Source organism: Onychomys torridus, chromosome 7, assembly GCF_903995425.1.
Source record: "Onychomys torridus chromosome 7, mOncTor1.1, whole genome shotgun sequence".
NCBI classification, from domain to species: Eukaryota; Metazoa; Chordata; class Mammalia; order Rodentia; family Cricetidae; genus Onychomys; species Onychomys torridus.
This window is the reverse complement of record NC_050449.1, coordinates 106443971-106469463: the sequence shown is the minus strand read 5'-3', so window position 1 is coordinate 106469463 and position 25493 is coordinate 106443971. Positions and strand designations below refer to the sequence as shown.

The window sequence follows — 25493 nt, the reverse complement described above, 5'->3', positions numbered from 1 at the left end:
CGTTCTATAGTCCAGGCTGGCCTCGAACTCAGAGAGATCCACCTGGCTCTGCCTCCCAAGTGCTGGAATTAAGGGCGTGTGCCACCACCGCCTGGCTCACCACTCTTTCTGAATGCACATGCTTCTCTGAGGTGAGGTGTTGCATGAATCCTAATTGGTCTTATAATAAAAACTCAGAGCCAGATATTGGGGGTAAATACTGAAAGATCAGAGGAAACAAGCCACGGCTACTTCTCACCTCACCAACTCCTCAGCCAAAAGGGGAAGATCCTGTCTCCACAAATCCTCAGATCGAATGCCCTGAGTCCTCAGCCAAAAGGGGGCCTGAACTCCTGTCTCCTCCCACCTTATATTCCTTTCTCCACCCAGTCATATCACTTCCTGTCTCCACCTTCCTAGTGCTGGGATTAAAGGCGTGTGACTCCCAAGTACTGGGATTAAAGGTGTATGCTATCACTGCCTGGTTCTGTTTCTCTTTTAGAATGGATTAATCTCATATAGTCCAGGGTGGCCTGAACTCACAGAGATCTGTCTGCCTCTGCCTCCTGAGTGCTAGGATTAAAGGTATATGCCACCACTGCCTGACCTCTATGGCTAACTCTGTGGCTGACTCTGCCACAGATCTTCAGACAAGATTTGTTAGAGCATATACAAAGTATCACCATATTTCTCCTTTTTTGGTCTAAAATCAAAAAGGTTATAACTAATATAAGAAAACTACATACAGTAAGTACAATCACTATATACAATATATATAGTCAAGAATTACATTAACAATGTCCAGTCCATTAACAATTGACCAGTTCAGAGAAAATACTCCATTATTTATTCTATTTTGGTCAGTCCAAAGTGTTGTGCCTAATTCACTTTCTATCTAACTTGTATTACCAATGGAAACTATCTTTTGATGTCTTTTTTTTTTTTTTAAAGATTTATTTATTATGTACACAGAAGAGGGTGCCAGATCTCATTACAGGTGGTTGTGAGCCACCATGTGGTTGCTGGGACCTCTGGAAGACCAGTCAGTGCTCTTAACCTTAGAGCCATCTCTCCAGCCCATCTTTTGATGTCTTTAAAACATATACTTTACACCTCTTCAGCGAGTTTCTTTTCTGACTTGTTAACAAGGAAAACTATAAAATCTAGTCTTTAACTCCATCAGTGACCTAAGAAGGAAATATTACCTGAGTAAACAGGAAGTGCAAGCAGGTGACTCCCCAAAAATGTGAGAAGTGACAGAGACAGCTGGCTGCCTGGACAGTCACCCAGGTTTCCTCTGCAACATTGGGGCATCCATCTTCAGCCTATAGGCCTAGCACATCTGACAGACTCATCTGTGAAGCAGGATTTTCTAAAGGGCCTTTCTACCTTGTCTTGGCAAAGTTCAGCAATCCTTTCTTTTGTGTCCTGCTCATGCATTTGGGCAGCACACTGTCAGCAGTCGAGGCAAGAACATTTTCTTTCCTAGTGGCTAACTTTTGCCACAGAGAAAGGAAATTCCATGTGGAGATTTCTTTGATGCCCATCATATTCTCTGAAGTATATTGGTGCTGCCAGGAGCAGTCATGTCTCAGTGTCATAAAATGAAGAACCTGTGTTATTACAACATCTTAAATGCCATATACAAGTAGACTAGATATTATAACTGTAATTCTTGCTCAATAACTGTTTGTTATATGTAATTTTACTATGTTAAAATGAAAACCTTCCCTTTTGATTAGACAGAAAAGGGGAAGTGCAGGGGGTGGTCTTTCTGTATGCTGTGAATATGTGTTGCTACCACTGGTTAATAAATAAGATGCTTTGACCTGTGGCAAGGCAGCTTAGAGGCAGGTGGGAAATCTAAAGAGATACAGGAAGGAGAGAGGTTGAGTCTAAGGAGATGTTAAGTGCTGCTTGAGGAGCAAGATGTAATTCAATATAGGTAACGCCATGAAGCCACATGTGGCAATACATAGATTAATAGAAATGGGTTAATTTAAGATGTAATAGTTAACTAGTAATAAGCCTGAGCTATAGGCCAAACAGTTTGTAATTGATATAGGCCTCTGTGTGTTTATTTGGGACTGAACAGCTGAGGTCCAGGTGGGACAGAAACTTTGCCTATAGCAAGGCATTTCCATGCCTCCAGAGACTGGACATATGAGACCAGGAGATGGCTTAGTGGGTAAAGGCACTTGCTATCAAGCCTGACTGAGATCAGTTCTGGGGTCCCACTTGGTAGAAAGAGAGAAAACAGATTCTTGCAAATTGGCCTCTGACCTCCACACTTGTGCCATGGTACTTTTACGTGTATATACATATAAATAAAATTTTAAAATAAAAAAGAAATTGTCCATTCCTCATCATTTTTGTAGTTACAAATGCTACCCACCTATAGCTGAGGAACTATTGACAATTAATAGTTGTTAAGAAAGGGAGGAGTCACTTTTCTTTAAGAATATAGCCCCTGAGCCATGCAGTGGTGGCGCACGCCTTTAATCCCAGCACTTGGGAGGCAGAGGCAGGCGGATCTCTGTGAGTTTGAGGCCAGCCTGGGCTACAGAGTGAGTTCCAGGACAGCCAGGGGTACACAGTGAAATTCTGTCTCGAAAAACAAAAAACAAACAAAAGAATATAACCCCTGGTAAGCTGATGGTGCTCCAGGGGAGCGGCACATACCCGAGAATGTGCGGTGGCACAGACTGGACTTGCTGAGTGAAAAGAACGAAGACAGCCCACAAGGTTGGGTGCGTAAGGAAGGGTGGGTCTGTGAGGATTTGACGAAAACAGATAATACGAGATTCTCAAAGATCTAACTAAAAAGTGTAACCAGTCCAAAAAGTGATATGTTAAAGTCATAACTTTGGGTTTTAAAAGCCTATTTAAGCCTCCCCAGAGCCTCTTATCCTAAGCATGACTGTGGTGTGCTATGTCAGGCAGGTAACAAGGGCTATTGAATAAACAGTGAATTAGCAAAGGCCTTGCTGTTTTCCCCCTCTTAGAAATAGTGGTGCATAATTATCGCCACGTACATAACTTTTTTTATTCTGGTACATAACTGTTGTTCCAGTGAAAAAAAGAATAAAGTCTTGCAGTGGAGAGAGCTACCAGAAGCTGCTGTGGGTTCTGCTGTTAGCTGCTTACAATTTAGATTTCCAAGTCCTAATCTTCTTTCCTCTTTGGTAGCAAAGATTTATTTTACAGTTGTCTTGGATTTTGCTTAAAAATGATAAACTCCTGTTAGAGAGATGGCTTGGGGGTTAAGAGCTGCTTTTCTTTTCTTTTTTATATGTTTACATTAATTTTTCTTTATTCTTGAATTTCATACACGTATACAATGAAACAGTCACTTCTGCCCTGTATTTCCCCTGTGCAACTCCCCCCAAGCCCGTCCAGCTCATTGATGATTTGTTTCGATAGTTAGTTTACATTCCACTGCAGCCCCCTCCCCCACCTCCCCCCAGGCCACACCTCCTGTGCATTCACTCGGAAAGGGAAGCTGCCTGTGGACATCCACTTGCTGCTTTTCTGGAGGATCCAGTTCTCTTCACAGCACACTTGTTGGGTGGCTCATCATCAGCTCCTACAAGCTATGTCTCCAGGGGATCCAGCACCCTCTCCTGGCCTTTGTGGGTACTCACACACATATACATAAATACAAATAAAATATTTAAAAAATAGCTCAGGCGATCCTCAAGAAAACATAATGAATACCACCACTGTGGACGGTCAGACTTGTAGTGTAGTGTCAGCCTCTGATGGTGTTGTGGTTTGTGTCCTAGCAGATCCCTAGTGTTTACAGGTCTCTGCCAAGATAGCTAGCTATACGTAAAACACTGAACACCACTTGCACATACAACACAATACATTAAAAAGACTGACTTGCTTTTTAGCATTATTTTATTTCCACAGCTACATTCCAGTGGAACATCTGGAATAGCTGTGAGTGGGGAGGGTGCTTTCCAATCCTGTGAAAGGCAGTGAGGTGCTCAGAGAATCCTCCCTGTGCTGGAAGACACAGGTGAGGATGGACTCGGACCATCGGGTGCGTCTCTTGCTGCATTTGGAAAACTTCATTTACAGTTCAGCTTATTCTGTTATTAAATATTAATAACAGCATGAAAAAGTGACTGTTTCCCACCTTTCTCCATTTAAGGGCCGAGTGGTGGAAAACATCTCCAAGAGGTGTGGTGGCTTCCTTAGAAAACTCAGCTTGCGTGGCTGCATCGGCGTTGGGGACTCTTCCTTGAAGTGAGTGACAGCCACTGCAGGTGATGGTTGACATCAGCAAAAGCAAAGCAAACATGTTCTATGCTTTTCTTCCATTAAGTCCTTTCTGTGATAGTGTGCATAAAGAGAGCTCTGCTTTTAGAATAACTGACACCCCACTGTCCTAAAGGGGCAGTCTGGGGACAGATGGCTTCACCTGCCTGCTGTGAGCTCTTTCTCCTGGATGCAGGTGGGGCAGTTAGGAGTGGCTGTGCCTGGAGTGCCCACATCGCATCGGATGGCTGGCAGATGGGGCAGCGCCCGCCTGTGACTCTTTGCTTACTCTCCTCTGGCCCTCTCATCTTCCAGTTTCTTAGAAGACTTTATTCACACACAAATTAACTCTTTCAGAAATGCCTGTGTTGTAAGATAGAGTTTTGCTTACTCATGATGGGACGGATTAATTACACTACTTTATTATGGTGATCAATAGCACCTGTACAATACATGCACAGTCCCTTCCTCCCAGGCAGCCATGCTTTGTTGGAGGAAGAAAGGGTTTATTTGGCTTGCAGGTTACAGTCCATCATCTAGGGAAACCAAGGAAAACTGAGGCAAGAACTCAAGGCAAGAGCTTGAAGCAGAGGCCGTGGAGGAACACTGCTTACAGCCCAGGCCCACCTGCTAAGGGATTGTGTCACCCATAGTGGGCAGGCCCTCCTACATCAATCAGCAGTTAAGAGAATGTCTCACAGACCTGGCCGCGGGTCAGTCTGATGGAAGCAGTTCTTTAGCTGAGGTTCCCTCTTCCCAGGTGACTCCAGGTTTATACATGGTTGACACAGCTTGACACAGGAGGCTGACTACAACATCAGCCTGACGGCAAGCATTTTTACCTGCTAAATCATCTCTCCAGCCCTTGAAGATTTTTTTTCTTTTTAAGATAGGGTCTCTTGATTAGCTCTGGCTGCCCTGGAAGTTGCTATGTAGACCAGGATGGCCTTGAACTCACAGAGATCCACACCACACTCTGCCTTCATGAGGTTGTTTTTTTTTTTTTTTTTTAAAGTAAGAATATAGTAGAAAGTAGAGGAGGATCTATTGGGTTAAGGAGGGAAGGGCAGATGAAGGTCATGTGCTTGAGCTACCACCGTGAAAAATGCCATTATGAAACCGTCACTGTGTACAGGGTAGATCTACTGATATATTAAAGACTAGTTCAAGCTGGGCAGGGTGGCACAGCCTTTAATCCCAGCACTCGGGAGGCGGAGGCAGGTGGATCTGAGTTCAAGGCCAGCCTGGTCTACAGAACCAGTTCCAGGACAGCCAGGGCTACAGAGAAACCCTGTCTCGGGGAGTGGGGGGTGAGTGGGAATGGTTCAGATCTTTAAGCCCTACTTGATCGGTTTTGTGCACCAGTGGAATGGCCTAAGTCTAGCTTAACAGGAAAGGGGAATTTACTAATAGGCCTGGTATAGCTTATGATGCAAGACGTAAATCTAATAGTTGTCCTGTTGAAGACGCCCAAATAAATGTGAAAATGTGGATTGCTGGTGGGGACTATGAAAGAAATGCCATTTTATTGTTTGTTTTTAGAGTCTCATGATGGAGCCCTGGCTGGCCTAGAACTCCCTGTGTAGCCCAGGCTGGCCTGGAGCTCACAGAGACCCGCCTGTCTCTGCCTCCTGAGTGCTGGGTTAAAGGTGGGTATCATCACACCCGGTAGGAAGCACCGTTGAGAGGCCAAGAACATTTAGTAGTTTGTCCTGAATTGAAACCAAAACTCTTTCCTGATTACTTAGATGCTGTGTGTCGGAGGGAAACTCTGTTCCAGTGTGTGGCTCCTGCCACTCAGCACAGTTGCCCTGGATTTATTTATTCATTCATTCATCTTGCTGGAGATACCATTTGTTCCTCTTACTGCCCAGCAGTAATGCATCCCATAGAGGTACAGGTGCTATGGAGATGTCAGGCTTACCATTGGATGGACTTGTTTTAGGGCCTGGGGAGATGGCTCAGAGCTTGGAGGCACTGGCTGCTCTTGTGGAGTTCCCAGAACCCGTGCCCAGTAGCTCAGATCCTGCTGTAGCTCCAGCTCCAGGGGATCTAGCACCCTCTTTTGGACTCTGTGGGTACCTGCACTCACATGGCACACACAGAGACTCATACATATTCATAAAAGTAACCTCTTGTAATTGCCACTTAATATACTCGCCTCACTGGACTCCCAAGCTTAGCTTAGCCTTAGGTGTGCTTGGAACACTGCTGTGATCACAGAACTGAGCGAAAGCGTCCAGTATAAAGCCTGTCTCATGGTGTAGTTATGGCCTATATACTTTATCAAGCATCCGCATCTGAACACAACATGGTTTCTGGAATGGTTTCACTGTTCATTCTTGTTACCATATTTCCAGCCTGGAGCTGCCCCCCCCCCCCCCCCAGTGTCTGACTCAGGTGTTAGTGAGCTGTGGTCATTGTGACCAGAATGCCTGCAGGAACAACTTGGGAAAGTTGATCTCAGCTCCCAGTTTCAGAGGGGTTAGTTTGTGTTGTCTCCCTGTGCACACTGAGTGTGTGTGTGTGTGTGTGTGTGTGTGTGTGTGTGTGTGCTGTCTCCCTGTGCACACTGTCAGTTAGGGATCTGCTGCAGTAGGGAGTCCTGTGCAGTGATGTCAGTCAGGGGTCTGCTGCGGCGGGGAGTCCTGTGCAGTGACTGTCAGTCAGGGGTCTGCTACAGTGGGAGTCCTGTGCAGTGACTGTCAGTCAGGGATCTGCTGCAGTGAGGAGTCCTGTGCAGTGACTGTCAGTCAGGGGTCTGTTGCAGCGGGGAGTCCTGTGCAGTGACTGTCAGTTAGGGATCTGCTGCAGTGGGGAGTCCTGTGCAGTGATGTCAGTCAGGGGTCTGCTGCGGCGGGGAGTCCTGTGCAGTGACTGTCAGTCAGGGGTCTGTTGCAGTTGTGAGTCTATGCAGTGAGTGTCAGTCAGGGATCTGCTGCAGCGGGGAGTCCTGTGCAGTGACTGTCAGTCAGGGGTCTGTTGCAGCGGGGAGTCCTGTGCAGTGACTGTCAGTCAGGGGTCTGTTGCAGTGGGGAGTCCTGTGCAGTGACTGTCAGTCCGGGATCTGCTGCAGTGGGGAGTCTGTGCAATGACTGTCAGTCAGGGGTCTGTTGCAGCGGGGAGTCCTGTGCAGTGACTGTCAGTCCGGGATCTGCTGCAGTGGGGAGTCTGTGCAGTGACTGTCAGTCAGGGGTCTGTTGCAGCGGGGAGTCCTGTGCAGTGACTGTCAGTCAGGGGTCTGTTGCAGTGGGGAGTCCTGTGCAGTGACTGTCAGTCCGGGATCTGCTGCAGTGGGGAGTCTGTGCAGTGACTGTCAGTCAGGGATCTGCTACAGTGGGAGTCCTGTGCAGTGACTGTCAGTCAGGGGTCTGCTGCAGTGGGGAGTCCTGTGCAGTGACTGTCAGTCAGGGGTCTGCTGCAGTGAGGAGTCCTGTGCAGTGACTGTCAGTCAGGGGTCTGTTGCAGCGGGGAGTCCTGTGCAGTGACTGTCAGTCAGGGATCTGCTGCAGCGGGGAGTCCTGTGCAGTGACTGTCAGTCAGGGATCTGCTACAGTGGGAGTCCTGTGCAGTGACTGTCAGTCAGGGGTCTGCTGCAGTGAGGAGTCCTGTGCAGTGACTGTCAGTCAGGGGTCTGTTGCAGCGGGAAGTCCTGTGCAGTGACTCTCAGTCAGGGGTCTGTTGCAGCGGGGAGTCCTGTGCAGTGACTCTCAGTCAGGGATCTGTTGCAGCGGGGAGTCCTGTGCAGTGACTGTCAGTCAGGGGTCTGTTGCAGTGGGGAGTCCTGTGCAGTGACTGTCACTCAGGGATCTGCTGCAGCGGGGAGTCCTGTGCAGTGACTGTCACTCAGGGATCTGCTGCAGTTGTGAGTCCATGCAGTGACTGTCAGTCAGGGTCTGCTGCAGTGACATCAGGCTTGGCAACAAGCATTACTACCTGACGACCCATCTCAGTGTCCCCCAACCCCCAGTCAAACTTTTAAGATGCTTCCAATCTGTTTCACAAGCAGAATGCACTATTGTAAGTTCCCACGGTGGCCTGTGACTCTACAGTTCTTCCATGTTCCTGCCAACCTTTAGTGTGGCGCGATCTTTTCACTTTGGCCCTCGTGGTGCCCAGTGGCATCTTGTGGGTTGTCCTGCAGTTCCCTGGTCCTGATGCTGCTGGATGTCTTCCTATGCTGACTCACTGTCCATGGATCTTGGGGAAATGTCTGTCTAGGTCATGTGCCCATTTTTTTCATAGGTTGTTTTTAATTGATTTTTGAGAGTTCTTTTTTTCTGTTTTTTGGAGGCAGGGTTTCTCTATGTAACAGTCCTGGCTGTCCTGGAACTCTCTCTATAGGCCAGGCTGTCCTCAAACTCACAGAGACCCCTGCCTCTGCCTCCCAGTGCTAGGATTAAAGGTGTGCACCACCACTGCCTGCTGTTTTTGATACCAGTGCTTGTCAAAGTACCTTTGTAAATGCATTCTTCCAGTCTGTGTGTCTGAAGGGAAGTTCCTATACAGATTTATTTAATTTTTAAATTTTATGTTTGTGTGTGGACCTTCATGGATCTATGTGCACCTTGTATATACACATGTCTGCAGGGGTGAGGAGAGGGCATTGGGTTCCTCTGGAACTGGAGTTATGGACAGTTGACAGCCACCATGTAGTTCTGGGAACCGAACTTGGAGCCTCTGGAAGAGCAGCAGGTGTTGCTAACTAACTGCTCAGCCATCCCTCCAGCTCCTGAAGTGAAGTTTTTAATGGAAGACATTTCACCGACTTCTTGCTTGTGGAACACAAGAACTTGCTGCCTCACCTGACATTGCAAACATGCTGACCTGTGCCTTTCTTCTGAAAGTCCTGAAGATTTGTTTGTTTTTAGTTATGTGTATGTAGTAATGCCTTCATGACAGTGCACCAAGTGTGCTTGGTGTCCACTGAGGCCAGAAAAGGGTGCCAGATCTGGAACTGGAGTTGTAAGTTGCCATGTGGGTGCTGGGAATCGAATGCAGGTCCTCTGCAAAATAATACGAGAAATCCACGGAGTCTGTTTACTGGGCAAAGGAATTTATTCAGGAGAAAAACTCACTGTACAGAACAGAATTGTCGCAGGTTCTGGAATGCTGGGCAGTCTCTGCTGTCTCAGTCAGTCCCACATCCAAGTCCATGAGGGAGTGAAGAGAGATGCATCTCAGGTCTTAAGGGTGGCTGAGAAGCCATGCCCCAGGGGCATGTACTACAAGGTCATAGGCAGTACTTCAAGGTCAAAGACAGAACAGCTACCCACTACAGCAAAAGCAGCCAGTGTTCTTGACTGCTGGGCGTTCTACAACTCCACCACCCCTTAGAAGTTTTGTGATTTAAACAAGATCTATTTGGAGTATTTGGGGGGCAGTTGTTAATGACTGAACCCAGGGTCACTCATGCCAGCCTTTCCCACCGAGCCTGCCCCTGACCAGAACTGGTTTTTCTGTGTAGCACAGGGTCGCACTCAGGCTTGGGTTCTGCTGTAGACTGCTTGCTCTCCTAGTGTGATCTGTGACTTGCTGTCAGCCACACTTGTCAACAACACTGTTCTGTCTTGACCTCAGACACAGTCGGCAAACCCTGTACCACCAGCACATGCCCTGCCCTGCCCTTTGCGGACTCACCGATCTTTTTTCTACCTGCCACATCTAATTTCTTGTTAATCAGTCCATCAGTACATTTTCATCACAGTCATGTTTAACATGTCTTCCTCTCAAATGAACAAAACCCTCTCCTGTCTCCATGGAATGTCTTCACTTGGCACTGCAGCTCTGCAGCATTCTGGGTAAACAGACTTTTCAGTGCCCTGGCCTGATGTCTTTGCTATCAGGCTTGGATAGGATAGGAGAGTTCTCTGTTCCTTGTAGATCTAGCTTTTCCTTGCCATTGAAAGCACACAGGGTTCTGCTTGGTGTTGGGCAGGCATCGTGAATTCTACCTTCTTGGCTATGGAGCAGTTTTTGTTCCTGTGGCATTTTGTTTAGGTACTTCTGTATTCCTGAGGCTCGACTCTTCTTACTACCCAATCCCAGAAACAATGGCATATTTTCAAGTTTCGTAGCCACTATACGCACCAAGGGACCTTGGTGGTCTTCAATCCCATCCTAGCCGATTCTGTCCCCAGCCTTAGGTAGTTATTCAGATGCAAATGTCAGGGCACACATGCCAACTGCTGGCATTCTGTTCCCCTCACACTCCTTGACATCGTGGACTTGTTGGATTTTATCCAGTTTAGTTCCCCATCCCTATACTCGCAGGACAAAGTGAGCAGATGACCTACTCCATGAAACAGCAGGACTCGGTCCTCTGACACTAAAGTTGTAGCTGAGGAAGATCAGATCGCCTGAGAGCACCCTGGCAAGGAGAGGTAGTGGCGTGTAGTTGTCTGCTTCTGTCCCTACTGTCCCCATGGTCAGTCAGCACGGGTCTGATACTGATGACACTGACGGTGGTCAGAGCGCCCCCAGGGCGTGGTACAGGAAGGACGTCACCCCTTGCTGCAAAATGACTTTTCCAGTGAGAAATTCAGGCCTCGCATCTCAGATGATCCCGAAGATGGGGCCGGAGGAGGGTTAACTGACAGGTAGCTTGGACCTTCGTTTCTCAAAGTGTGGTGCCAGGCTAGTAGCATGCAGTACCTGAAAGCGTCCCAGGTTACTGAGCTCCTATCTGCCAGGGAGTCTGTGGCCTTACTTGGAAAGCACTGTTCTAAGTGGATGGTTGTGCTGCCCTCTACTGGCCACCCTGCAGCTTGCAGCCACCCTGTGGCCTCCGGTCTCTGCATCATTTTGCTTTAAAGTTTTTTGTGCTTTTTTTTTTTTTTTTTTTTTGGGAAAAATCCACTCAACTTTTACCTCCCCACCCCTTTTAGGACCTTTGCACAGAACTGCCGAAACATTGAACATTTAAACCTCAATGGCTGCACAAAAATCACTGACAGGTAAGGAATAAAAATGGATCTGGGGACAGAGAGGACCCAGGGAGACCGGGTGAGAAACAAGGTTGGAAATATCTTTAGTGTGCCTGCCTTTTTCCAGCACGTGTTACAGCCTTAGCAGATTCTGTTCCAAGCTGAAACACCTGGATCTCACGTCCTGCGTGTCTGTTACCAACAACTCCTTAAAGGGGATCAGGTGAGAGCACTTGGCTTTCGGGGTCAAGAAAATACCCAGTGTGGGCTGAGGAGGTGGCACGGTCTGTCGGGCAATAAAGACCCAAGTTGTAATCTCCAGAATCCATGTAAACAACCAGGAATGGTGGCACCTGCCTGTGACTCCAGTCCTGGGGAGGTAGAGACAGGAGGATCCCTGGGACTCACTGCTCAGCCAGCCTAGCTGAGTTTGGGAGCTCCAGCCAGGTTCAGTGAGAGACCCTGTGTGGTAAGGAGGGATGGAATGAATGAGAATGGGCACAGGAGCCCTGGAAGAGGACATAAAGCCAGGGGCTGGGGAGAGGGCACAGTAGTTAAGAGCACACGCTGCTCTTGCAGAGGAACCAAGTTCCTGACGCCCAAGTTGGGCAACTTACAGTTGACTGTAACTCCAGATCCAGAGGTATGATGCCCTCTCCTGGCCACCCTGGGCAACTGCATACATAGACACATAACCCAGCCCCCCCAACACATACAAATTTAAGATTAAAAAGACAATTTAAAGCTAATCATCTTGTGTTTTCAATTCTATCACTTTTTTCTTTTTGTGATGGATAAGTACATGAAATTGTAATTGATACTAAAAGTGCAAAATCCTAAGGGAAACTCCGTGGCTTTGGAACGGCCCTTCTAACTGCATAGACGTTCACTGAGACTGATAGTGTGTGAGGCTGGATCACTGTTAGACTCACTTAATCTAGCTGTGGCATGTGTTTCTGTTTGTGAGTTCATCACAATCAACCGATCTTTTAAAAGTTAGTAACAAAAGATGGTGTGGAATTGAGGAGGACACCCAAAGTCAACTTCTGGCCACACATGAAATGCACCCACACATACGTGCACTTACACAGAGAAACCCCAAAGCCAACACTGGTTGGTTAGCTTCTCGGTCTGAGACATTCGCAGTGACTCCACCGGGTGAGGACGAGGTGGTGCAGGCGGCCCTGGGCCGCGTCCTGTCCAGGCTGCCGTGGTGTACTGAGTTGAGCACTGTCTGCAGGAGGCGGCACAGGGTGCTGTTGTTGTTTGTTCTCTCAGCGATGGTTGCCGGAACCTGGAGTATTTGAACCTGTCCTGGTGCGACCAGATCACAAAGGAAGGCATCGAGGCGCTAGTCCGGGGCTGCCGGGGCCTGAAAGCCCTGCTCCTGAGGGGTTGCACACAGGTACAGACATGGGGTCGCCTGTTGGCTTGCTGTGGCATTCATCTTGACCTGACGGTTCTCTCATCCCTCTTTCATTTCCCCCATCCACTCAGTTAGAGGATGAAGCTCTGAAACACATTCAGAACCACTGCCACGAGCTCGTGAGCCTCAACCTGCAGTCCTGCTCGGTAAGTATGGACGGGGCACCTGTGCGCAGCCCCCCCTGCCCCCTGCCCGGCCCCCGCACCCACTCCCCCTACTCCCCCCACACCCCCACCCCCACCCCCTGTCCTGTCCCGTCCCCCCACATCCGTGCCCCATTGCCTCCAGCACCTGCCTGCAGCCCCATTGTCTGGCCGCACATACCCAAGTGGCTGGCAGATGGCCACATCACCCTGCCCTGACTCCTCCTCCTCCTCTGTCTTCATTGGAGCTGTGAGTCTTTGTAAGGTGAGAACAGGGATAAGGCAGCAGAGCATGTTCAGCACATCGGCACCTCCCCAAATCATAGAAATCAGTCCTGATCATCTCTGCACCTGGATTCATATACTTGTTTCATATTTAGAAACATATATGAATATATATGACGTATATATCACACATGTATATGAGAGATAGACACAGGGTCTCACTGCATAGCCCAGGCTAGCCTGAAACTCACAGTTCTCAGGCGTCAACATACTGAAAACAGGTGTGGTGGGCCAGTATGCCTGGCTGACTCTCAAAACTGAAAAATCCGGAATGCTGAAACTAGCTATCTGTTAGACCTGAACAGCTTGGTAAGCTCTCAATATCTCATTCCTTTTTTAAATTTTTTTTTATTTTTTTATTTTTTTATTTTTTATTCTGTACACAGAAGAGGGCGCCAGATCTCATTACAGATGGTTGTGAGCCACCATGTGGTTGCTGGGAATTGAACTCAGGACCTCTAGAAGAGCAGTCAGTGCTCTTAACCTCTGAGCCACCTCTCCAGCCCTCATCTATCTATCTATCTTTCTTTTTTTTTTTCAGCTGAGGATCGAACCCAGGGCCTTGTGCTTGCTAGGCAACCGCTCTACCACTGAGCTAAATCCCCATCCCTCATTCCTTTTTAATGCACTGGGGTGATGACTCCTTAACTCCTCAGTGAGAATAATAGTACTGGGCTGGGGAGCTTACCAGTCAGGTAAGCACACAAACCAGAGTTTGAGCCCAGAACCCATGTGAAAAAGCTGAGCCTGGAGGCATGTCCCACAGCGCCAGCACTGGGGAGCAGAGGAAGTGGGATTCCTCCTGCTGGCTTGCCAGCCAGCCTCCTCTACTTGGTGAGTTCTGAGCCAGAACAGAGTATGTCTCAAAAAAGAAGGTGGCCAGTACCTGAAGAATGACACCTGAGATTGGGCACACGCATGCACACACGCACGCACGTGTGCATGCACGTAGCTGTGCTGTAAACGGTATGTGCAAGAGAAACATTCTTCTCTAGCCCTGGAAGGACTACCGGTCTTCCTCACTGTTGCTGTGTGGGTGTACACAGCCCTGGGCTGCATGACCCAAGGGGAACCTAGAGTTTGGAGAAACGAGAAAAAGAGCTTGCACTCAGCTTTTAGCGAGTGAATCCTGCTCTTCCGAGGGCCTGCCGGTGGAAGGGAAAGCAGTTGCCCATAGCTGCTTCGCAGATCGGCCTGGACTGGCCAAAGGACAGGCCCCAGTTACACAGAGCTAACACTGGCCGGTGGTGAGCCTAGAGGATAGCTCCATGCTTATGTCTGCGGGAATCAGTGTACTGGAATGCAAAGACTGTTCCAGATCTTTACAGACAAATGAAATAGAACTCCAAGGAATTTATGAGCAACGAGTTTCCCTTTTCTCTCAATTATTTGGTGAGATGTTATATACATGTAAACACAACACGATTTCTAGGAGTACATGAAGAATCACTGTCTACACATTTAGCCCCACACTGACGTGTCTTTTAACTAGGGAGTCTCGTGAGCTCTTTATTTCATGTTTTGTCACATGAGTTTATGAATTTCTCCTGAAAACAGTCTCTTTTGATGACTCTGGGTAGAACCCTGACTTCCAGTGTCTAGTGTTAGCAGTGTACTAGGCTAGTTTATAGCTGTGCAGAGACCTCTCCCCTCATTTGTGGAGTAGTGCTGGGGTTGAACTTGGGGAGAGAGAGCCTCTTGCATGCCAGGGAGGCACCTGCCAACTTAGTGATAGCCTGGACTGACTTATTTACTGTTATTTTGCTTTTAGACAGGTTTGTTTGTTTGTTTGAGACAGGGTCTCACTCTGTAGACCAGGCTGACTCTAGCCTCACAGATTCGCCTGCCTCTGCCTCCGCCTCCTAAGTGCCGGGATCAAAGGTGTGCACCACCAAACCTGGCTGCTTTCTTTTTCTTTTCTTTTTTTTTTTAAGGTAGAGTTTCACTTATGTAGTACAGAATGGGCTAGAACTGGCAATCCTCCTGCCTCAGCCTTCTTAGTGCCAGGACTACAGGCGAGTGCTGTGCTGTCACACCCAGCCTGCTGTGTCTTGTGTAGATGTCAGGGTGAGTGCTGGTGGGCAGCAGCAGGCTCATTCTCCTGGCCTCCGGTCAGTGCTGGGACTCCTGTACCCCTTTCCCTTCTCTGCAGCGCATCACTGACGAGGGCGTGGTGCAGCTCTGCAGGGGCTGCCGCCGGCTACAGGCTTTGTGCCTCTCGGGTTGTAGCAATCTCACGGATGCATCTCTCACAGCCCTGGGCTTGAACTGCCCCAGATTGCAGTGAGTATGACCCACGTTTGCTCTATGGCTCCAGGAGCACCAGGCTTCCAGAGGGTAGAGGAGTGGTGGAACCAAGAGCTGGTGGGTGGACTGGGGTAAGGCAGTGCCAAACCCATCGGGGAGGAAGGTGTGGGGTAGGATGGCTTTTTTTAAAGAACATTTTTAAGCATCTTTTTAAATGATTTATTCTTATTTTATGTCCATTAGTGTTTTGCTTGCATGTATGTCTGTGAGGGTGTCAGATCCCCTGGAACTGGAGTTACAGTTGTGAGCTGCCATGTGGGTGCTGGGAATTGAACCTGGGTGCTCTTAACTGCTGAACCATCTCACCAGCCCCTCAGGATGACTCTTCACATGTTGTTTCTTGCTGTTTCATGCATCGGCCCATAATCTGACTCCTGCTGTCATGCTTTGGCCATTAGTGTGGTCTGACAGTGAGCAGCCTGGGGTGGGGGGGGGGGGGGGGCAAGACACAGACTCTGTGGCACCTGTCACTAGAGTCACTAGATGGGTAAACTTGGGAAAGTAGCAGCTGCGTGCCTGTTGTCTCCTGAATAACGGAAAAAGGTTGGTTACCAAGGTAGAGTTGCTGTCCACTGCCCCAAGCATTGACCCTTCACATACAGGAGCTTGGTGCCTGATAGGAGCTGCTCCCTGCAGCCCTGTGCCACCCTGACTTCACTCAACACACCCTCGTGAGTGGACACTCACTCTCAGCGGAAACTGAGACGCAGAGGAAAGTCAATTTGTCCTGCATCTCATGATGGATAAGGAGGGAAGCAAGACTTTTAACTTGTAGATTTCTATTTCAAAACCAGCAGGGTTTTGTTGTTGTTGTGTTTTGTTTTTTGAGACAGGGTTTCTCTGTGTAGCTTTGTGCCTTTCCTGCCTCTGCCTCCTGAGTGCTAGGATTAAAGGTGTGTACCACCATCACAGGGTCTTGTTTTAATAATTCTTCTTCTTCTTCTTCTTCTTCTTCTTCTTCTTCTTCTTCTTCTTCTTCTTCTTTTCTTCTTCTTCTTATTTATTTATTTATTTATTTATTTATTTAATTATTATGTATACAGTGTTTTGCCTGCATGCCAGAAGAGGGCACCAGATCTCATTACAGATGGCTGTGAACCACCATGTGGTTGCTGGGAATTGAACTCAGGACCTCTGATCCATTCTCCAGCCCCTCCTGTTTCAATTCTTATGAGAATTAACTCATGATTTTGTTTAGCAAAAATCCATTTTAATTGTGTTAAAAAAAAAAAGGTGGGCAGGCTCCTAGATCACTGTCTATGCCTGTGATGAGACATGAGGACTCTGCTCCAGTCCCCCATCCTGGTGCCACTCGTGGGTCCTGAGCTGTGTTTGCATGCGACCACAGCTCAGTGTGCCGCAGAACAGAGCAGATTGGAGGATGTGCAGCATACAGTGTGTTTGTTGTTAACCAGGCTCTGCTGCTTTTTCTTCCCTCGCCCCTTCCCAGAATTTTGGAGGCTGCCCGATGCTCCCATTTGACTGATGCAGGCTTTACACTCTTAGCACGGGTAAGGCATGGAGTTTGAAATACAACCGTGTTGTAATTAACCCCCAGAGTTCAGAGTTACTTAGGTAGTTTTGGGGAGCAAAAAGAAACCAAAATCTCACTTCAGAAGAGACGATCATGAGGTAGGATAGAACCCTTTTGGGAGGTTTTCACTTTTTTCTCAGCTAGCCAGGACTCTAGGGAGATCCTGGAAGGCGTGTTGAACCTTTTAGCATTACGTTGTCAGTTACAGAGTTCATATTAAGAACTATTCATTGAGAAAAAATGTTGGGCCACATTCATAGCTCTCCTTGGGCATGTGTTGCCCATGGGCTTTGTCAGTGAGACCCATCTTGAACAGAACTTCCTCTCCAGAGGCAGGTGCCCTTTCTATGTGAACCCAACTTGGCCTCCGCTCAGCTTCTCCTGCAGGGCTGTGCTCTGCCTTCTGTCTTGAATACTGCCTGTGGTACCCTGTCTGTGTCCTCCTGTCCTTACCTCCCACAGGACAGAGCATCCATTTCTAGGCCCTCCTTGAGTCTGTAGTGAGAAAGATGTGTCGTCAACCCTCTCTGGGTTGAGAGGATGATGTGGCCTCCAGTAGTCACGGCCATCATCCAAAGTGAGCACTGACTCAGAGGGCAGCCATTCTGAATTGCTGGTTTGGGACAGCTGTAGAAGTGGGCCCATTCCTCAGTGGAGCGGGGGAGCTGCAGGGCCATTCTTCACGTGTCTTGTGGCCTTTTTCAGAATTGCCATGACCTGGAGAAGATGGATCTTGAAGAATGTGTCCTGGTGAGTGGACTTCTGGCCACCTCTTAGGGCTGCTCTGTCACTGCTGGGGGCTTGGAGTAGTAGCAAGCACAGGCTATCATTCCCCAGCATGGTGGTGGGGATTGGGCCCCTTTAGACCACTTGTAATAGGAACTTGAGGCAGACTATAGCAGGGACATGCAAGAGAGCACCATCCATTTCCAAGCATAAACATGATCCCTTTTATTTTATACATAGCCTATGAGAGGAGTGAACCTGCACGTCAGGTCATAGGGTATCAGCAGAGAAGGGGGTCCTGGGGAACTCCCTTGTCCACCTGCTTCTGTGTCCTGTCTAGGCTCCCTCAGGCACCAGAAGCAAGGCCAGACAAGAGTGTGCCTCCCCAGGAGCTGACAGTTGGAGCCCAGTGTGCTGGGATGAGGTGTTAGTTTTCTTTTGTACCCTCTGACCCCCACGTTCAGGAGAAGCCAGGATTAGGTGCTAAGTCCTGGCGTAGAAGCCACACTGACAGCATGTTTCTCTCCAGATTACTGACAGCACCCTCATCCAGCTCTCCATTCACTGTCCCAAGCTGCAAGCCCTGGTGAGTCTGAGTTATTGGCCACAGCAATGTCTTACGGATGTCTTACTAATCAAAGCCCTCCCCCAGCCAGTGCCATGTGGCACCCTTCGGTAAAGCCTCTCTTGGTCTAGAGATCTCCTCGTTGGGCTAACTCGGGCTGTGGGGTGTCTGGATGTTACTGCTTCCATTGTAGGAAGTGAAGCTGCTGGGGACCAAAGCCCATCACTTCAGTTAACCTCATATTCATCTTGTCAGGACGATGGGAGCTGGCATGTGTAATGCCCTTACGTGGATCACAGATCGGGGCCAGCCTCCTGATAGGTCTGCTGTTCATAGTCACTCAGCTGTATGGAAAGAGGTCTGAGCATGTCCTGAAAGCCCTAACGCAGTCATGGTAGGTTCCTGTGAGAACAGGACCCACTGCCCTTCGTGGGAATGCCTTCCGATAACCAGTTCTCCCTAGGGGGTTTGAGCACCAAAACCCCCTCTCAATGCAGCCTCCCCCCCTTTATACATGCTGCTTCTAGAAATGGGTCATAGGAGTAAAGTGAACTGTGACACCACAAATGAGGTGGGCTGAGGTGACAGCTGTGAGTTTAGCTCCTGGAAGGTGATGACACTCTGAGGTGTGAGCCCAGACTGGCCAGCATGTAGAGACCCCATTTCAAAGAACAAGGTCAAAAAAAGCTTACTCCAGAAACCCAAGAGCCCAAAGTGGAAATGGCCAAGGATCACTAGCAGCCAGTGAGGCCTGGAGCCGCAGTGGAAACCCCCTCAGAGCTGAGTCTGGAGCTAAATGCTGTAGCTGTAGATTCTCACTGCAGACTCTTCTCAGGGCCAACTGACCAGGGCTGTTCTCACTGGAGAAAACAGGAAATTGAGGCAGCAGCAACCTGTTCTCCACTCTGAAACTTGAATCTTTGTGTGAGGGATGTGCCCTGATGTCTTTAGAACTTGTAAGCATCTCAGGATGTTGAGATTTAGAAAACGTAAGGCTCTCCCATGTGCCCACAAATAGTTTCTCCCCACATCACCTCCAGCACAGATGCCCTCCCACTGCCTAGCTGCTCTGTTAGCTTTCCTTATTGGCTGAGAATGCACACAAACCCATGGAGCCAACTTTGGCATCATATGCTTTATAGGATGTGATCAGCTTGTTGATACTGTGAGTGACATGTGCTTTTCTTTCAGCTTATCTGTTTATGTCTCTTAGAGACAGGGAGTTGGGTTGTCTGTAAGAGCATACAAGCTTTTGATCACCTAGTCACCTCTCCTCTGCTTGCCTTTTTAAGTCTTCTCAGTCCTGAGGCTCAGCCCTCCTCCCTGCCCCTGCCACACAGGCATTCTGCCACCAAGCTACACCCTTCAACTCTTGGCATTGTTTGGAATCAGTTTGTGTAGCCTAGGCTAGCCAGGAGTTCACAGCCCTGTCTCAGGCTCCCTGAACAATCATACCTGCCTAATTCCTACTCCCCTGCCTCAGCCATTCGAGGCACTACTCTTGCCACTGAACTAATCCTGAGCCCCAATCTCTACCTTTGAATGGGAAGATCTAGTCAATCTAGTCATTGACATTCAATGTGATAGCTACAGCTGGATTGTGACCTGTTTACTATTGCTTTTAATTTTCTTTTTCTCTGCTTTTTTTGGAATAATTTGTTTTTAACGTTTTTTATCTTATCCTTTGACTCTTTTTTTTTTTGGTTTTTCGAGACAGGGTTTCTCTGTGTAGCTTTACGCCTTTCTGGGATCTCACTCTGTAGACCAGGCTGGCCTCGAACTCACAGAGATCCACCTGCCTCTGCCTCCCGGGTGCTGGGATTAAAGGTGTGCGCCACCAATGCCCCTGGCTACCCTTTGACTCTTTAGTCCCATCTGTGCATTGATTTTTGCCTTTAAACAGTAAAGGTGCTTTCTGTAAATCCAAGGTGGCTTCCTGCTGTGGGATTTCCAGGAAGGACTGGGCCTGTGGTTTAAGACTGTCACTGTGGAGGACAGACAGAGAGAGGGCATGCACCTGTGCAGTGAGTGCTGGGACCATCCCAACCACTGTGAGGCTCAGGCATTTTTAGGAAGGCACTGTGCCATGACAGCCATCTCGCATCAAAGGAGGAAAGTCAGCAAGGACCAGGGCAGCAAATCCTCTCTGACACTCTGGCTCGTGTGCTCAGAGCACCAGGTGGCTTCTTCAGCAGCCAACCAGTTCTTGAAGTATTGAACCACCTTCTCCAACGTGACTGCTGGAGATCAGGGAGGGCTCAGGCTCAGGCAGGGGACTGGCTCTCATTCCTCAGGCTGTGGCTTTTCGTACTTCTGCTGGCAGGCTACTCCTGAGGTGTCTCTTAGGAAGCACTGCACCGTGTGTAGAGACTTGTGGCAAACCCCCATGGGCATCGGATCAGACTGGGCATGGGGACTCCTGGCCACTGTATGTTAACAGAGCATTCCCCACAGCAGTGTCGTGCCACAGGCCTGGTGCAATGAGATGTAAATAGGACATTATAAGGTCTGAGATACAACAGAACAATCTGGACTCATGAGAAGAGATGGTCAGCGGGCACCACCAAGATGACAAGTCCAACAAGCAGGCAGTGCTCTGGCCTGAGGCAGACAAGACAGCTCAGGGCAGTACAAGGCAGAGAGAAGACACAGAGGAATCTGGGGTCCTCTCAGTTCAGGACCATGGAAGATGATTTGGTATCTGCTCTAGTCCAGGCAGGTTGTATCCCTGGAAACCAAGGCACAGATATGAGGAAGATGTCCTTCCGGCGATGTGCTCGCACAGACAAGGGTGTGTCTGCAGCTGGGCAGGTAGTATCTCTCAGGTGTGGCTAATTGACGACATTCTGGACAAGATCAGCAGCTACCTTCCATCCACACTCGGATTCTGGGACTGAAGGGGGTCACGGGCGGGTTCAACTCCAAGAACAAGTGTGATGCCAGGACCAGTGCTAGCTACATGCACCTTTGCCTTTGCTCACAAAGACCGGGATGTACAGGATGAGAGTTATCGCTTGAGTGCGGAGACCTTGCAGTAGGTCAACCGACTTCTGGCACCCATAACTTCCACAACTTTACCTCACAGAAGGGGCACAGAGAGCCCAGTGTACGCCACTACATTCTGGAAATATACTGTGAGGAGCCCTTTTACGAGAGGGCCTGGAGTTTGCTGTGATCAAGGTGAAGGGCCAGAGCTTCATGCTATACCAGATTCAGAAGATGGTTGGCCTGGTGGTAGCCATTGTGAAGGGTTATGCCCCTGAGAGTGTGCTGGAGCGCAGCTGGGGCGAGGAGAAGGTGGATGTGCCAAAGGCGCCAGGTCTTGGCCTCGTCCTGGAGAGGGTACACTTTGAGAAGTACAATCAGCGCTTTGGTAGTGATGGGCTGCATGAGCCCCTGGACTGGGCACAGGAAGGGAAGGTGGCTGCTTTCAAGGAGCAATACATCTATCCCACCATTGTCAGCACTGAGTGGGATGAGCGGTCCATGGCCCAGTGGCTTAGCACTCTGCCTATCCACAACTTCAGTGCCACTGTACTTGGTGCAGCTGGCACAGGTGCCAAAGTCCCCAGTTCCCTGGAGGGCAGCGAAGGGGAGTCTCTGCACTTGCCTACCTCTTAGGACAGGGAAGCCAAGAATTCTGGGGCCAGCTTGTGGATGTAGCCTGGCTTCATAACCTCAGGATATTAAATTCTCAAACCAGGAATCAGCCGCCTCTTTTTGTGTGTATACACTTAGCATGAAAGGACATTTTTTTAAAAAAGAAGTGATTTTTCTTATTAAATATGTTTTGCTTAGTGGAAAAAAAAAGATGACAAGTCCAGATAACATGAAAGCATTTTAAAGTGGACTTCAGAGAAACATTCCAGCTAGAAATTATGAAAACACAGTAAAACCAACAGAAAATCAATGTCTGTGAATAGATTCAGTATATTCAACTGTTCAAAAAATTAAAACCAAAATTCAGTGGGTGGCCTTAAAGCAGAATGGAGGACCCAAAAACAGAGATGGCCTGCCTACTCTTGGCAAGTGAGAACAGCCTGAAGAAAATGAAGAACAAGAGGGTTAGTTTAGGGCCTTAGGGAGCTGGAACAGAAGATGTCACAGTATCACAGTTAGAATTGAAACGGCTAAAAATTCCAAAGCTGGAAAATGTTTCTGTAGGTTCAAGCGAATCAAACCTCAGACAGACCAATGCTTGCCACGGCCACCACCCACATCATCATCCATTCTCCAGCCACCAAAGCCAGTTCCTCACGAGGAACCTTGAGCTGACACTGCCTTCATCAAAGGCTGAGAATTCTCAGCTCTGGATCCTGTGTGGTGGAGGAAGTGCTGGGGGAACATGGAAAAGTTAGAACCCTTGTGAACTGCTGGTGGGAATGGAAAATGGTTCCACTACCCCAGAAAGCAATGTGGTGGATCCTCAGAACGTTACAAACTGCAGTACATGGCCCAGCGATGCTGTTACTGGGTATATTAAAAAAATAAAATAAAATATCACCAACAAAATGGAACCAAGCCAATCAGAATGGGGGATGTGAGAGACAGACATGCTCATCCAAACTGAAAGCAATAATCCACAACAGCCAAAGGGAAACAGCCCAAATGTCCATCAATAGATAAATGCAATATGCTGCATACACATATAGAGAATGTTCCAACAGAAGAAAATCCTGGCACATGCTTCAAGACAGATGAGCTTGAGGACATGATGCTAAGTGAAGTAAGCCATTCCCCCAAAGACAAGTGTCGTTTTCTGTAGGGGTTGACACTTCTCTGGGATGCCCGGTCAGAGTCGCATGGGTAGAAGGCAGTTACCAGAAGCTGAAGGAAGGATGCGTCCTGCAGTGAGCGCACTGTGAACAGGTCCCAGAGCCCCATTGAGTAATAGCCTCAACTAGAGAATTAGAGGCCTTCAGCTCCAGATGGCAACAGAAAAGTTTACACGTGGAAACTGAAGAGCAGTCAAGGGGGAACTCGAGAGTGGAGAGGGTAAACTGAATGAAAGTCACATCCCGCTGTGTGGGAGAACTAAGACCGCGCTCTGCAGGTTCTGACACCAATGCCCGCATTGGAGAAAGGTCCCAGGGATTTCATTTTTCAGTCCAAGAAGCCAGAAACAAGTGAAGAAGCCCAAACCCAAATGACAGAACATGGTGGAGATGAGTGAACTGAAAACAATGTCATGGCAACGCTGCTGCTGCTCTGGAAACAGCCCTCAGGCTGGCTGTCACCAGGTCTGTCCAGAAAGACCTCTGGGACAGAGGCCTTTGGGCTTCCAGTCTCTCTCACTACACACTTGTCATGCACACTTCTACAGTGTGCTTGGGATTAGGGTCCAAGCTAAAACCAAACTCATTCCTGTCTGCTACTGTGTTCAACTGTGGCCTGCCTCAGGTTGGCTGTGGATTTCCTATTTGTGGTACTGTGTTGATACTCAAACATTCCTCGATTTTGAAGAATTTCAAATTTTCACATTACGGATACATTCAACTACATAAATTTGACAACATAGGTGAAATGGACCAATAAGTCATTTGATGTAAAATAACCCCAAAACTTCTCTTAAGGAAATTCACCTATAATCTCTAAATTCCCCCAAATGTTCATATACAAATGGATTTGCTTAGAATTCTTCCTAACATTTAAAGAATTAACAGGATTCTATACTGATGAGCTTTCTGAGAAGTGTAACATCATAGTCCCAGTAACCCTGGGATCAAAAGAAAAGCCATGGGCAGGCTCAGTGGGGAAGGGTGTTTGCTGCCAAGCTTGACCCAAGTGGTGATAGGAAACAGCCAATGCCCCCAACTGTCCTCTGACATCCACTTCTGCCATGCACTGACTTACATGGCCTGCACATCCGGGGAATCTCTGTCCATCCAGGGACATCCTGTCTGCTGCTAAGCTCTGAACCTGACATTCTTGTCCCTCAGCAGGGGCATCGCAGCATACTCTGCCCTTTCCTATTCTGCCCCAATACCTCAGACATCACCTCATAGTCTCTTCCTCATGGTAAACCTGTCAGCCACTTGCTCTCAGGCACTCTGTTTCTTTTCCCCTCAGAAGAACTTTTCTTTTTAAAGATTTATTTATTTATACAGAATAGGGCGCCAGATCTCATTACAGATGGTTGTGAGCCACCATGTAGGTGCTGGGAATTGAACTCAAGACCTCTGGAAGAGCAGTTGGTGCTCTTAACCTCTAAGCTATCTCTCCAGCCCCCGAAGAACTTTTATATTAGTGTAGATTTTCCATCTTCACAGTGAAGAAACTGTCCAGCCTGAAGTTACTAAGTAAACTTGGCTGTGTAAACTACCCATTACTTTTGTAACCTTTATTATTACTACTTCCAAGAGGTTAATGATATATGACTATGGGTCAGGGTCTTGGCCACCTGTACTTTTTAATGTGTGTATTATCTCTATGCTAGGGTAAGTGCATGTGACTGTGGGTGCTCATGGACGCCAAAGCATTGGACCCACCTGTAGCCAGAGTTACAAGCAGTTGTGAGCCACCTTACATGGGCTCTGAGAACCAAGTCCTCTGGAAGAGCTTGTGCTTTAGCTACCGAGCCGCCTCTCCAGCCCTGTATGTTTTAAAGGAACAAGGGTACCAAAACCACTGGCTTTACTGGGGAAGCCTTGACTCAAATGGTGAATTGGGCCAGAAAATTGCTCAAGGGGGTAAACTTTGAAATCCCCCCTGAAACATACATTTCCTTATTTTTGGTTAAAAGTTAGCTGCTATGGCCCAGGTACAGCAAACTCGGCCTTGTCAGCTCCTCCCTGGACAAGAAAACTGTCATGGCCATTTTGTGCTGGTCTTACAGAAAACCCCAAACTGTTTTCTGCAGTACTGGATGCTGGGGGATTGAAGAACAGCAGGCTGTCAATCTGATGAGGCTTTTGTAGAACAGCCCTTACATCTTTCATTCATCCATAAAGGTGGCCCTCCCCAACCCATGGCACAAAACTGCCATCATGTGCTTCTCAGAGGACAAACACACACTTCACACCACAGCAAGCAGTCCCCCAGCTCTTACTAGCTGGAGCCTGCAATGAGGGTCCTCTGAAAGAACATTTCTTTCCCATCCCCAGAGCTTGTCCCACTGTGAGCTCATCACAGATGAAGGGATCCTGCACCTTAGCAGCAGCACGTGTGGGCATGAGAGACTGCGGGTCCTGGAGCTGGACAACTGCCTCCTTGTCACAGACACTGCACTGGAGCACCTGGAGAACTGCCGCGGCTTACAGCGCCTGGAGCTGTACGACTGCCAGCAGGTCACCCGCGCAGGCATCAAGCGCATGCGGGTAGGTGTGAGGCCCTGCTT

General features: G+C 48.4%; 1 protein-coding gene and 1 pseudogene across 2 annotated transcripts in view; both read left to right on the top strand.

The window, feature by feature from the left end:
• The window catches only part of Fbxl2 (F-box and leucine rich repeat protein 2), a 55043-nt gene that overhangs the window by 26544 nt on the left and 3006 nt on the right, over nucleotides 1-25493 (top strand). Inside the window, exons 5-14 of one of the 2 annotated variants that reach the window (XM_036192586.1) lie at nucleotides 4139-4233; nucleotides 11133-11201; nucleotides 11299-11394; nucleotides 12450-12576; nucleotides 12669-12743; nucleotides 15178-15308; nucleotides 16783-16843; nucleotides 17572-17616; nucleotides 18122-18178; nucleotides 25261-25473. In XM_036192586.1, coding sequence (XP_036048479.1) covers nucleotides 4139-4233; nucleotides 11133-11201; nucleotides 11299-11394; nucleotides 12450-12576; nucleotides 12669-12743; nucleotides 15178-15308; nucleotides 16783-16843; nucleotides 17572-17616; nucleotides 18122-18178; nucleotides 25261-25473 — 969 coding nt within the window. Of the gene's footprint in view, nucleotides 1-4138; nucleotides 4234-11132; nucleotides 11202-11279; nucleotides 11395-12449; nucleotides 12577-12668; nucleotides 12744-15177; nucleotides 15309-16782; nucleotides 16844-17571; nucleotides 17617-18121; nucleotides 18179-25260; nucleotides 25474-25493 lie in introns of those variants that run through there. The other variant, XM_036192587.1, reaches the window with a different exon arrangement.
• LOC118587032 lies at nucleotides 20704-21889 on the top strand (annotated as a pseudogene).